The sequence below is a fragment of the Pongo abelii genome, chromosome 6, assembly GCF_028885655.2.
Source record: "Pongo abelii isolate AG06213 chromosome 6, NHGRI_mPonAbe1-v2.0_pri, whole genome shotgun sequence".
Lineage (NCBI taxonomy): Eukaryota > Metazoa > Chordata > Mammalia > Primates > Hominidae > Pongo > Pongo abelii.
Window position 1 is genome coordinate 46308297 of NC_071991.2, and position 14020 is coordinate 46322316.

General features: G+C 41.6%; 1 protein-coding gene across 7 annotated transcripts in view; it reads left to right on the top strand.

The window, feature by feature from the left end:
* Positions 1 to 2282: 2282 nt before the first annotated feature.
* The window catches only part of AMPH (amphiphysin), a 249394-nt gene continuing 237656 nt past the window's right edge, over positions 2283 to 14020 (top strand). For 3 of the 7 annotated variants that reach the window (XM_054559278.2, XM_054559280.2, XM_054559279.2), the window contains exon 1: positions 2283 to 2504. In XM_054559278.2, coding sequence (XP_054415253.1) covers positions 2436 to 2504 — 69 coding nt within the window. In that variant the 5' untranslated portion in view covers positions 2283 to 2435. The remainder of the gene's footprint in view (positions 2505 to 14020) is intronic. The other 4 variants (XM_054559281.2, XM_054559282.2, XM_054559283.2 and 1 more) reach the window with 4 other exon arrangements.

Sequence of the window (14020 nt, forward strand, 5' to 3'; positions counted from 1 at the left end):
AAGTATTAACTCACACGATTACAAGGTCCCACAATAGGCTGTCTGCAGGCTGAGAAGCAAGGAGAGCCAGTCCGAGTTCCAAAACTCCAAAACTCAAGAACTTCAAGTCTGATGTTCAAGGGCAGGAAGCATCCAGCATGGGAGAAAGATGTAGGCTGGGAGGCCAGGCCAGTCTCTCTTTTCACATTTTTCTGCCTGCTTATATTCTAGCCACGCTGGCAGCTGATTAGATGGTGCCCACTCAGATTAAGGGTGGGTCTGCCTTTCTGAGCCCACTGACTCAAATGTTAATCTCCTTCGGCAACACCCTCATAGACATACCCAGGATCAGTACTTTGTATCCTTCAATTCAATCAAGTTGACACTCAGTATAACCATTACAGCCCCAAAGGCCCCTGTTTGAGGGAGGTGACTCAAATTCCTGGTTTCTGAGCATAGCCTTTTTCGTAGAATGTTGACCAAGCGGTGGACTTTTTTTTTTTTATCTCTCTGAAATAAACTTCTGTTTACTTGGAGTGTTATAAGTGGGACTCATCCAAATTTGCTCAGAACTTTCCCAATGTTAGCATTAAGAGTCCTGTGTCCTGGAAATTCCTTAATTCCTAAGCAAACTGGGGCAGATATTTATCCTAGGGAAATAAGAGCCAAGCACATAGACCAGGTGTTCCAGGTACCTACTGTTTTATAATAAAGCATTACAAAAGTGATCGACTCATAAAAACTGTTTTGTTTGCTCACATTCTGCACTCTGGCTGGGATTAGCTGAGTGGTTCTTCTGCTGGTCTTGCTGATGGTTGCTGGTGTGGCTGCAGCCAACCAGTGAACTGATTGGAGAATGGGCTCAGCTGGGACATCTTGGCTGCTCTCTCTCTCTCTCTCTCTCTGTCTCTCTCTCTGTGTGTAATCTCAGGGCCTCTCCCTTTCTGTAGGGCCTCTCCTTGTTATTTTATTTTATTTTTGCAGCAGGGTAGCTGAATTAGCTGAATTTCCTATGTGGTGTCACAGGAATCCCCAGAGTGCAAAACTTGCCTGGTTTCTAGGTTGGCGGGGGGACTGGAATTACCACAGTGTCACTTTCACCACATCTTATTGATTAAAGCTGGCCATAGCATCATTCTAGAATCAAGGTGAGGGGACTATAGGACGACACAAGAGTGAATACCAGGTGGCAGCTCGCTGAGGTCTACCAATGTAACAGTTTCCCCCAGAGGTACAGTAGGATGCTCACCTGGACTCATAGGATTCACTCATAGGATTCAGAAGTGAGTGACCACTTCTGACCTCTGTTGGCAGGGCACCACCTGACTTCCTCTCCTCACACTCTCAGTGAGAATGGAATATGAATAGTTTGACCATTGGTCAGAGCCAACTAGAGCTCTGGGTGTAGGGCAGGTTTATCCCTATTATTCGTTCTTCTCCCAAGCATTAGCAAGAATAGTAGGGATGGTGAGTCCCTGTTAAGGTTGCCAAAAGGTTTCCAAGGAAGCAACAAGTTAGGCGGACCTGGGTCTTCCATGGTTGATGCGAAGCTATAAGGGACTTGACTGTTCCATGCACCATTTCTTGAGGAGTAGTCTATTCTAAGGTTTCTGCCCAGCACAGGAATTTTGGAGATGACCAAAACACATCGCCTGTCTTCCGAAAGCTGACCCTTCTCAACGCGGACCTCCCCACCCTCCTAACTCTTGTTTTAAAGTTTAAACAAGTGTCAGCGATGGTCTCTCCCCGCTTTGCTCCCCACACGCCTCTCTCCTGCAGCTCTGACTTGGTTGGTTTCCCAGCCAGGCCCCCTCACTGGGCTGTGAGCCTCCTGAGGGTAGGGCGACCTCCATACCTTCTTCTGCAACACCCAGGGTGGATGGAGGGGGCTCTGTTAGCTGGAAACTTTTGGGAGCAGCAAGGGACCAGCCCCATCACCTCCACTTCAGAGCAGTTCCAATCCAGCTGGCTTCCACATCCCTGGGGTTCTTCCTTTTTTTGTCTCCTCTGTTTCTTTTTTTGCTGGAAAGAATCAGGTCCCCTCACTCTCCCTCAACACAAACTGCGTTAAAAGAACCCCCGAGCTGCCTCTAGGCCCAGGGACTTCTGCTTGGCTTGGTTCTCTTTCTCCTCTCGACACTCTTCCATCATCGAGGACACAATCTGGCTTCTGGCTTTTCCCTCTCTTTTTCTTGGCCTCTTTCTCTTTCTTCCCCCACCCCTTCTCCCCATGTCACAGCCAGTCCCGACGCATCCCGCCCCCGCTCTGTCGCTTTAAGCTGGTCCCGCCGCCGCGCCCCGCCCTCACCCCTCGGCGCTCCGCGCCTCCCTGCCGCTTCTCCCGCTCCTCCCCTGCTCGGCCCTCTCCTCCTCCTCCCGCTCCTCCTCCCGCTCCTCCGCGCCGCCGCCAGCCCCGCTGCGCTCTCTGCTCTTCGCAGCTCCCCGGACCCGCAGCCATGGCCGACATCAAGACGGGCATCTTCGCCAAGAACGTCCAGAAGCGACTCAACCGCGCGCAGGAAAAGGTCAGCGGCGGGCGGCTGGGGCTGGGGCCGGGGACGCCAGGTGGGGGCTTGGCCAGAGGGCACCGGCTGCAGCGGTGCGGGGCCCGAGCCTCGGGGTGCGGCGCGCTGCGGAGCGGGGCCGGGGCCGGGGCCGGGGACGCTGGGACGCCCTGCCCTCCGCTGGGTGACTGCAGCGAGGCGCGACCGGGGCGCCGCGGGGAGCGATTCGGGAGGACGGAGAGCGCCAGGGACCCGCAGACCCTGGCCCCGGAGGCGCGGGGTATGTCCAGCCCCGGAGCCCGCCCCGGGGTTGCCGCTCTCCTGGCCCCAAGCCAGGCAACAGAAGTAGCAGGTGCGGCAGCTCGCCCGCTGCGCCCGGAGCAGAGCGCATCTCCCTGCGCCCGCATCTCCCCGGGCCGGCTCCCAGCGCGCCCGGAGGCAGCTCGCGGGGACGCGGCCCGCAGATCGGGGCGGGAGATTGCGGCAGCCGTTCTTCTTGCGGGGGATTTTGTGGCTACTTAAGTGCAGTAGACACGAACGATTTAACAGAGAAGCCACCAAAAATCTCCCAGGACCAATAGGGTAGGATCGTGATCACACAGTGCTGTCTGGTGAGTTCTGGAGTTCAAAACAGAGATCTAGATACACACACTTTTATTTTTGGTCTATATGTTTGTGTCCCTTTTGACGCCAGTGTCCTTCTTTAGAAGGTCAAAAATAAATATGACCTGAACCTAATAGTTCCTTTCTGCATATTTCTGCACAAAGAAGGACCTTCTATTGCGTTTTTAAAAATCCAGATTGCACAAATTGGGTTCTCTGTTGTTTTGCAAGTCCCTCAGTAAATTGCCCACAATAATTTATTTTTTTTCCCCAGAGATGTGCAGGAATGAAACCCAGGTTGGTAGCAAGCACAGCCCCAAGCAGGTGGAGGGGAGTTGTACCAGGCACCAGGCTTGCCTGGCTTCCCTGGTGACTGCTGTATATGACGGCCCTAAGGTCTTCATTTGTGTTCTGAGCAAAGGACATTTCATTTATATTGCAGCTTGAGCATTGTACTTGAAAATCAACACTGGCTAATGAGCCCCATGATTGGTATCACTTGAACTGTGTTCTCTTTCACGTGGCAGTATTTTCCGTTCCTAGGATATGGGGTGTTTAGCGTTTTCCTGTTTTATTGGAAGTCAGATTTGCCATGTTGCTCAGGATGGCAATGAATTTCCCTCTTCAGACCCAATCTCAGGCTGCCTCCCAGTTCCGGCTGACCCTGAGTTGCTGAGCAGAGGGGGCACTGATCCCTTTTGTCCCCAGGCCCAGAGGCTTGGTGGCTGCCTCTAGTCCCTCCCTCCACACATGCACACTCTCCATGCAGTAAGAGGATTGTATTTCTTTTAATATCCACCCAAGCTCATCCTGAACTAAAGGGATCCTCCTCCTGCCTCTCCCTCTGCAGCTGAATTAGCAAGGCTGCCTGCTCCCTTCCAGGCCCGGGTTACTTGTGCAGAAAGTAGCCAGGGATCTGCTGGCTGGGGATCTGGGCCAGGTTTTGTCATCCTTTTTCCACACTTCATTTTACCCACTTGTAGGTACTCCTCCTCCTGCCTTCCAAGTAATTACTTGACTCTTCGGTCTGAGGCTTTTCACTGAATCCACTTTCCATCTGTGAAGGAATTTAGTGATATGCTCTGCCTTTTCACATATTAAATTATTTCTTAATCTAGGTCACCAGCTGTTAATATGCTCAAAATAAATGAAAAGAAAACCTAATCTCTCTTACGGAGCATTCAAGTTCTATGAATTGTCAAAACTCACTTTTTCACGATCAAGGTCAAGTGTACTTTATGACTGCAGTTGTGGATGGTGGTCAGTCTTCTATGGGAGTGGGGGTAAGAGACCCTCTTGGGGGCTTCAAGCATCCTATTTTCTTCCCTGGGGAAAGGTGCTGATGAAAAGTGCCTGCTGCACCTAGTATAGAGGTTCAAACACTAAGAGGCTGAGAGTATAGGTTCTGCCCCAGGGTGAGTTCTGCCCCCCTTTCTGAGTGTGTGTAGCATCAGGATATGCTTGGCACAAAGAGAAAAGGGCATGTGGGCATCCAGGTAAAGCAGCCCAGCCCAAATGGAGGCAGCTGGAGAAAGGAAAGTGCAGTATGTTACTGTCAGAGGCTCCATTAGACATATCCCCGCGTGATTCTCTTTTTCTACACCTTTGGCCTCTTCCTCTTCTCCAGAGAAGACTCTTCATCTCAATAACTATAGACCATATATGTCCTTGAGACCCTTTGCTTCTTGTTTTTACAACCAAATTTTCTTAAAAGAGAGTCCACTCCCTTGACTTTCTTATCATCTGTGCTTCACCTAAAAGCTTGCATATGTTTAGGCTCCAACTGCATGTCTGAAATCACTTTTAGAGGTGACATGGCTTTTTAGGAATTTTTAATACTTTTTTTCTTACTGAAAGTCAGTGAAGATTCATTGGAGAAAGGCTGAAATGTATTAGTCAGCAGAAAAAACCACAAGGCTGAAATGTACATATAAGCAGAAAAAAACTCCAGCAAATTACGAAGCACATAATTCTACTACTCAGAAATTTTACTACCATTTGATATGTATCTGAGTAGATCTTTTTCCGTGTGTGTGTATTTATACAACCAAAACAGGCTCATTGCTGTATAGTTGAAGACTTGTTTATTTCACTTCATAATTATGAACATCCTTCTATACATGTACATGTTTTCCATCAATATTTTACATTATTGGACACTATTGGAATGTATGGATTATACTGAATGCCTTATCTTTTGAATATTCATTTTTCCAGTGTTTCTATGTAGAAATACAAGTCAATGAGCAAATTTGTAGGGAGAATGTTTGCACACATCTTTAATTATCTCCTTAGATAAATTCCTAGAAGAAGACTTATTGCGTCCAAGGTTTGCCTATTTTTGTTAGAGCTAGATTGCCTTCCAGAAAGGTGTACCAATTTACATTCTCATCAGCAGTCCATGAGACACTTGCCAACTCTGGATAATAAAATTTAGAACAATATTTAGCTATGTCATTGGATAAAATTTGTTCATGATTAATTTCATTTGTTTGATTTTTAAAAAGCAAACTTTTTTGCATTCATGTTTTTATTCTTGAATTGTGCATTTATATTTTTACCCATTTTCTGTAGCATTTCCGTCTTGTTATTAGTAAGGGCAAAAACTTTATCAAGCCTAAGGGTTACAACCATTCTTTCTTCCTTTTCTATTTACTTTTAAATTGTTTAGTGATTTCTACTGATAAAATGTTTCTGTTGATGTTTTATGTATAACTGCTTACATCTATTGGTTTTGTCTGGTTTCTCTTTTGCATGGTTGAATTAGTCAGGATCCTGCTACGTGCAGGTGTCAGAAAGCTCAACCCAAACTGGCTTAAGGAAAAAAGGAATTTAATTGCTAATAATAATAATATCTAACAATTTATATATGGTTCTTGTACATATAAATTTAGATTAGCTTTTAATGAATAAAAGCTATATATTCACATAAGATATATGAATATCTTACCTATATTAGCCTATATACATATTCTTATACATATGTATATATAAAAGTATATGCAGACCATATCTTTCCTTTAGCTTTTTTTTTTTTTGAGACAGAGTCTCGCTCTTTCGCCCAGGCTGGAGTGCAGTGGCGCGATCTCGGCTCACTGTAAGCTCCACCTCCTGGGTTCATGCCATTCTCCTGCCTCAGCCTGCCCAGTAGCTGGGACTACAGGTGCCCACCACCACGCTTGGCTAATTTTTTATATTTTTAGTAGAGATGGGGTTTCACCGTGTTAGCCAGGATGGTCTCAATCTTCCGAGTACCTGGGACTACAGGTGCCTGCCACAACGCCTGGCTAATTTTTTTTTTTTTTTTTTTTTGGTATTTTTAGTAGAGACAGGATTTCGCCGTGTTTGCCAGGATGGTCTCAATCTCCTGACCTCGTGATCTGCCCGCCTCAGCCTCCCAAAGTGCTGGGATTATAGGCATGAGCCACTGCGCCCGGCCTGCTTCAGTATTTTTACAGAACTCTTTGGTATAACTCCCAATGGCTCAAACTGGGCCTTGTGCCTATCTCTGGAAGAAAAAACATCTCTGAGAGCAAGGGCCAAGACCATGGGTTGGACTGGTTGAATTGGGCCTGAGTCACGAGCCAGTGCGAAAGCCAGGAATGAAGATTCCCCTGAACGATATGGACTCTTAGTGGAGGAGGTAGGGAACTTAGAGTACAGAATGGGGAGTGGACACTGGGTGGCAAAATAAATGATATTTACAGAGGCGTCCCTAAAAGACCTTTTCCATCCCAGGTTTATATAAATAATCACATATTTAATATTTGTTTAACATTTTTATGTGTGCAGTTAAAAATATATTAGTAAAAAGCTTATCATGAAAAACTGCATATCCTTCGCCTACTTTTTGATGGGGTTGTTTTTTTCTTGTAAATTTGTTTAAGTTCCTTGTAGATTCTGGATAATTAGCCCTTTGTCAGATAGATAGATAGCAAAAATTTTCTCCCACTCTGATGATAGTTTCTTTTGCTGTGCAGAAGCTCTTTAGTTTAATTATATCCCATTTGTCAATTCTGGCTTTTGTTGCAATTGCTTTTGGTATTTTAGTCATAGAGTCTTTGCCCATGCCTATGTCCTGAGTGGTATTGCCTAGGTTTTCTTCTAGGGTTTTTATGGTTTTAGGTTTTACATTTAAGTCTTTGATCCATCTTGAGTTAATTTTTGTATAAGGTGTAAGGAAGGGGTCCAGTTTCTGTTTTCTGCATATGGCTAGCCAGTTTTCCCAGCACCATTTAGTAAACAGGGACTCCTTTCCCCACTGCTTATTTTTGCCAGATTTGTCAAAGATCAGATGGCTGTAGATGTGTGGTGTTATTTCTGAGGTCTCTGTTATGTTCCATTGGTCTGTATATCTGTTTTGGTACAAGTACCATGTTGTTTTGGTTACTGTAGCCTGGTAGTATAGTTTGAAGTGGGGCTTAAAACCTAGATGATGGGTTCATAGGTGCAGCAAACCACTGTTGCACATGTATACCTATGTGGCAAACCTGCACATTCTGCACATGTATCCCAGAACTTAAGGTAAAATAATAAAAAAAAAGAAAAATAACAGTCCCCTGTTCCCCTCTCCTCAACCTACAATCTTGTTAGAGGCAATAGTGCTAACCATGAGATTTCTCAAAAATATGCTTAGACAGCTATTTCTTGATCTATCTTTTAATGTATGGTGAAGATATGTAAATTTAACTTTTTTATTTCTCCTCTAGTTCTTCCCTTAATTATACACTGAAACAAAAATTGTTATTGCAAAAGATTACATTTTAAAGATTGAAGTCCAATTTTTATTGAATAAAGTGCAGAAATCTTAAGTGTTCAGCTTCATGAGTTTCTATGTGTATGGATATCTGCATAGCTACCACCCAGATAAGTAACAGAATGTTTCTTCCATCCCAGTTACCTACCATTTCTTTTGCCTTTCTTGTTCTTTGTCTTTTTATGTTCATACCTTTTAAATTACTTTACTCTCTTTTCCCTGATGAGCACCTTTACATGTACTTATTGGTAATTTTGATATCTTCTTTTGTGAAGTTTCATTAAAGTCTCTTGCCAGTATTTTATTTGGGTTGCTTGTCTTTTTTCTGTTGCTGTTTAGTTTTCTGTGTATTCAGGATATGAGTTCTTTATCAGGTGGACATCTTATATTTTCTTCCAGACAGTGCCTTGCTTTTTTACTTTCTTAGTGGTACCCTTTGATGAGTGGCAGTTTAAAGTTTTCATGAAGTCTTATGTGAAGATTAAGTTTTTCATGCAGCTTTTTGTTTTTCCTGGAGTTAATAATTGCCTTGCCTTTAAAAATTTGCTTATTTTTTAAATGAACTTTAAAAAGTTGTTTCTTCTTGCTTCGTCAGATATGTAAAATGTTTATCAATATTATTGTTCGAGGTTCAATATATCAAATAATGTAATTGCTCATTTTCTCATCCTGGAGATATCCTTTTTGGATGCCTCTGCCCTTTTGTGGTAATCTGGGCTGATTTTTCTGTAGACCTGTTGCATACATGTCATCCTGGGTCTTCTTTTGCCAGTGTTGGGATTGAGAAATGGACCTAAAATCTCAAGTATCCTGTATTCCTGGGCTTTCAGACAGTCCCCTGTTGTCAGTGTTGTGCTTCATTCTTACCTTCTATGGTGTATGGTGTGTGGTAGGACCAGGTCCTAACCCTGAGTGTGTTTGTGTGTGTAACTGTGCAGTGAGAATTGGTTGCTTTTTCGTTGGTTGTTCCTGTACAGGCACACTTTTTTTTTTCTTGTAGTTTCCTCTGTTCTGCTGATTTGTTTCCATTCTTTCATCTTTTTTAGCATCTGTAAAATGTATGGAACTCTCGTATTCACTAATGCTGGCTTTCCTGTTCTTGTCCTTGTATGTTCATAATTTTTTATTCCTTTACTGTTGCTTTAGTTGGGCTTTGGAATGAGATGGAAATAAGCACATGTAGTCAGCCTGCCATGTTTAATCAGATGCCTTTTTATTTAAATACTTGATCTCTCTGGGATTTATTTTTTTATTATGTTTATTTATTTATTTTTTTGCCCATCTTCTTCTATTTGTGAAATCCAGTGGCATTTATTTGGTCTTAACTCTCTTTGACCTCTATGCAATATTTAAATCAGTGAAGCACTGCCTTTAAACATTTTTTTTTTTTTTTTTGCCATGACTGTAGTGAGCAGGATACTCGGGAGGCTGAGGCAGAAGAATCGGTTGAACCCGGAGGGCAGAGGATGCAGTGAGCCGAGATTGTGCCACTGCACTGCAGCCTGGGCGACAGAGCGAACTCCATCTCAAAAATAATAATAATAATAATAAGGGAGTTAGACTATTTAAATTCTAAGGACCTGCCCAGTTTGATATTCTTTGTGTCATTTTCTCTGTCCCAAGTGATTATTATATAATTGTCTTAGGTGCAATTTTTTTTTCATGCATTACATCTTCCAAACTAAATTGTAGGTACTTGAGGACAAGGACCAAATATCTTGCGAATTGTATGTACTCAGTGACGATGTACTGATTTGCCTTTCCATGTCCTTGCTTGTTAACTTCCCACTCCTGCAAACACATTGTCTTAAAGAATCCTTCCACGATTCTTTCTGTGACTTTTGTGAAATTATCATAAGGGTTTCATCGTCATTTGCTTTGTCATTTTGTGAAACTAGTACAGCAAATGTAATTACCCTTATGGATTCTATACATGGTGGGAATGCTATAAATATTAGGCTGAATCATGTGGAATTGTCATATTTGTGAGTCAAACAGTCAAATATTGGCAGAGTCACGTGCTTCAACGCAATGTTGATTGAGTGATATGGTAAGAAAACAATGTTGTCTCCTTCCATCTGTCTGGTTGTGTGACATTTGGATTCTTTTTCAATTGTCGCTTTGCTGATGCCTGCATTTTTTGTTCTCAAGGAGAAACATTGTGGATGGTGTGTGTGTATAAAAAGAATGGGAAAAGGAAGATCCTCCTCTGTCAAGGAGATTTGTACTGTGAGGCCCAGGGCCCATCTGTAGAAGAGTAGTTTATATGGCCACGTTTACTTCTGAGGACACTTCAGAGACCAAATCTCTGAGACATATCAGGGTTTCTCTTTTTTCAGATCATCTGAAATCTCTTTTGTTGCCTGCGTCTATGTTTTACAAAGCTTATGCCTTCCTTTCCACTAGGGTTATTTTCTCTGGCTGTATTAGAAACTTCAAAAATTAAAAATAATAATTATGGGACATTCTTAACAGAGTAAAGTTTCCTTCTTCTGCCTTTTTTATTAACGCAAACATATATATACTAATGTATCCTTCTTTCTCTAGGAATGAGTACAACAGAAAATAAGAACTGTAGGAACTCAGATTTTAACATTAATAAAAGTTACCATTCTCCTTTAACACAAGCATATTTGGTTACATTTGAAAACTAGCTTTTTAAATAGACCAAACAACTTGTCATAGCTGAAATATTTGTATAAACAATATGGCCCCCTTTACTTGGTGTATGAAATTAGATCACATTTCTTTAAATATTCAAATTAAATGATTTCTCCTTCCTACCCAATTATTATGAAAATCTCTTACTCCTCCCTGGGGTCCCTGTATCTTGTGATAATTTCAGGAACCCATGGTGAGTTTCCCTTCTTTAAATGACTCAATGGTTTTTACTACAGCCTTGTGAGAAAGGGTCCCTAATGTGAGTCCAGCATTCGGATACCGTTCTTATCCCTGGATGAGCACTGCAGGGAACAAGAGCACAGTACAGTGCCCTCACCAGTGGGTCTTAGAGTGGAGGCAGGAGCTGGAAGCCTCTCTCTCCTGGGTTAGACTTAGCTTCAGTATGTCTGAGCTCCACATATGTGAGCTCTTTACAAATGAATATCCATGAACATTATACAAACCATTCCCAAATTATCCAAGCCATTCTCAAATTTACTTGTGCATATACACATACAAATTCCCCCTCCCCCAAGATTTGCTCATAGTGCCAGTGTTCCAAAGTTAGGAAAGATTCAATATCCTCACACATTGTGCCTAGAATTATCTATTTCATTCCACTCTACTCTTGACTTTTGAGAAAATTATCTTTGGGACATAAAATATTGATTCTAAGCCCACAATTTGAAAAACACTACCCTAGAGGACCTCTGGTATCCATTCCTGTAAGTTGACTATCTTTTGGGCCATTGCAGTTCATCTAAGGGTGTGTGTGTGTGTGTGTGTGTGTGTGTATTCATACATACAAATATATAGTTACATATATTATATATGTACATATATATGACTAAATTTCAAACAGGAAATATTGTGAAGTACCTTAGGAGAAAATAAGTAGAGAAGGGAAAGAATCTTTTTTAAAATGATGCATTTTTCTGATATTTTAAAGTATGGAAATTTCCACCTTACTGTCCAAACACAATTTTAAAAGACTTTCTAGCCATTTACACTAGGGGCCACCTGCATAGAACTTCTGAGAAAATAAGTGGCCCAGTGGGCTCCTGTAAAAGGGACAAAAGATGTAAAGATTCCTTGTGTTACAGATATGATTTTTCCTACATTTCAGTAAATGGCTAACGTTTACATAATGGAGATGCTGTCACCACAGAGTTTAAGGAATTTACCTGTGAAAGAATATAGTAAGACCATCTATACAGCATCATGCAAAATTGAAGTGATAATAATCACGATTTCCTGAGACTGCATCTATGGGCCACCTTTCCACATGGAAATGCTGAAACATCATTCTTATTGATTTGAAATCTAGATTTAAGTATACTATTTGGCGGTAGATGAACACAAATTGACCAAATCTCTTCTGAGGAATGATGTCGTATAAAGCAATGGATAAGATCTTAGTTTTGAAATATTTGCTATGTGATAATCCTATATCGATTTTGATCACCCTGAACCTACTTAGAACAGATGTACAAAATCGAGAAAACCACCATTTTGGTCATTTACATCTTACTCTCATGCCGTTATTTAGTTGAAAGCTGACTTCATAAATGGGAAGAGGTTGAATATATAATAATTTAACAAATTAATAAATATATATGTGATTTTTCCCTATCTTTATGTGCCTATAATGATTTAATAAAATATGCATAGACCCATGCATAAATGCACTTTTATCAAGGCACCTAAAAGTTTTTGAGTAAAGGATGTTAAATTTATATGCTTTATTAGTTATCTATTCTATTGTCAAGTCAATCTGGTAGAATTCATTTATTTCGAGCCATTTATTGAGAATGTAATATGTGGAAGGCACTTGCTAGAGACTCATAATATAGCAGTTGACAGAGCTGTCCTGGTTGAGCATACAGAGCAGCAGGAGTTGATAGTGAGATAAACTTTTGCACACACTACTAAGTACGTAGTTATTAGTTAAAAATAGTAATTTTAACTTACGTATGGTAAAAATACAGTTTAGTATGTAACTAGGGAACTAATCTAGAGTCAGAGGATTTGAACACAGTTACTTAAAGAAGGTAGATTTCAAGCTAAGATCCTAAGAATGAATTGTAGCCATCAGACAAGAGGAGTAAGGGTGTGCTGATTACAGGAGTCAGGAAGCATTCTATACCTCTGACACTTTGTCCTTACTCCTTGAGCATAAATAAGAACTGTAGAATAGAGAATTGACTGCAGACATTGGCCTTATAAATGGTCTCTTCTAGCATTTGGATATTTAACTAGGCAAAGTGGACCCTAATTGGGATGGTCCTGCAGTGGTAGCGATCCCTCATTTGTGTGATCAGATTTTTACCCTTACCTGTTGAAGAGTCCTTCTGGGGCATAGTTGCCCCCTTGACACAGAGCCAGGACACTGGTTCAGAGCTGACTTGCCCTCTGAACTATCTGTCATCCAAACTCCTTTTTTACAACAGCAGTAAACTCCAACCCAGTATGCTTTCATGGATGTGTTGAGAGAAGGGTCTCTTATTTTAAACCATCAGAAATCCAAAAAAAAAGAAAGCCCTTATCAAATTCTTGTCACCCATCTATAAAGATGCTTTTGTCTTTAAAAGTCTTAATTGCATTTGGATGCCTAACATTTAATCAACATTTAATCAATTGCACCTGTGTGTGTGTGTGTGTGTGTATGTATGTATATATATAGCATAGATGCATAGATGGTCCAAACCTTGGGAGGATCTCCCAACTTATGACAGCAGTGCCTAGGATGTTGAAGAACAGTGTAATACCTTTCCTGTAATTACTCTGTAATTCCTCAATATATGAGACATCTGTGTAAGACATTCTGCTTCTTTAACACACACACACACACACACACATATATATATATCTCCAATGAATTGGTATATAATGTACACGGGGAGTGGGGCAGAGAGGGAAGGAGGGAAGGAGAGAGACAGTGAACGAGAGAGAGAGAAATATAATTAAGGCTGGCAACTTGACTTAATTATGGGCATTGACTTGATTATTTTGCAGGCAGTGGTCTTGGACTTAGGAATAATCAGCTTCAGGTGATTTGCAGCTTGGAAGGAATCCTAAATTAGGGAAGAGAATCTTTCATAGCAGACAATCTTTTCCTCTATCTGATAATGGTTACAAACCTTTAAATAGCGTAGATGGTCCAAACCTTGGGAGGATCTCCCAACTTATGGCAGCACTCCTAGGATGTTGAAGAACAGTGTAATACCTTTCTCTGTAATTCTTTAATATATGAGACATCTGTGTAAGACATCCTGCCTCTTTAACCTACATATTTTTATAACACAATATCTTCTCTGAGAGTCTCTAGGAAAATGGTATCCAGACTTCTGTTTCCATCCCTTTACAAAATGCTTGTGACCATGGGGACCACTGGCATTCCTAAACTATAGGTTGAGACCTAAGTCCTTGTAGGGCTCTCCTGGGGACCTATATTGGCTCATAGTTGTTCATGTTAAGCATAGACAATGAATACATTGTAGTTGGAGAAAATATTTTA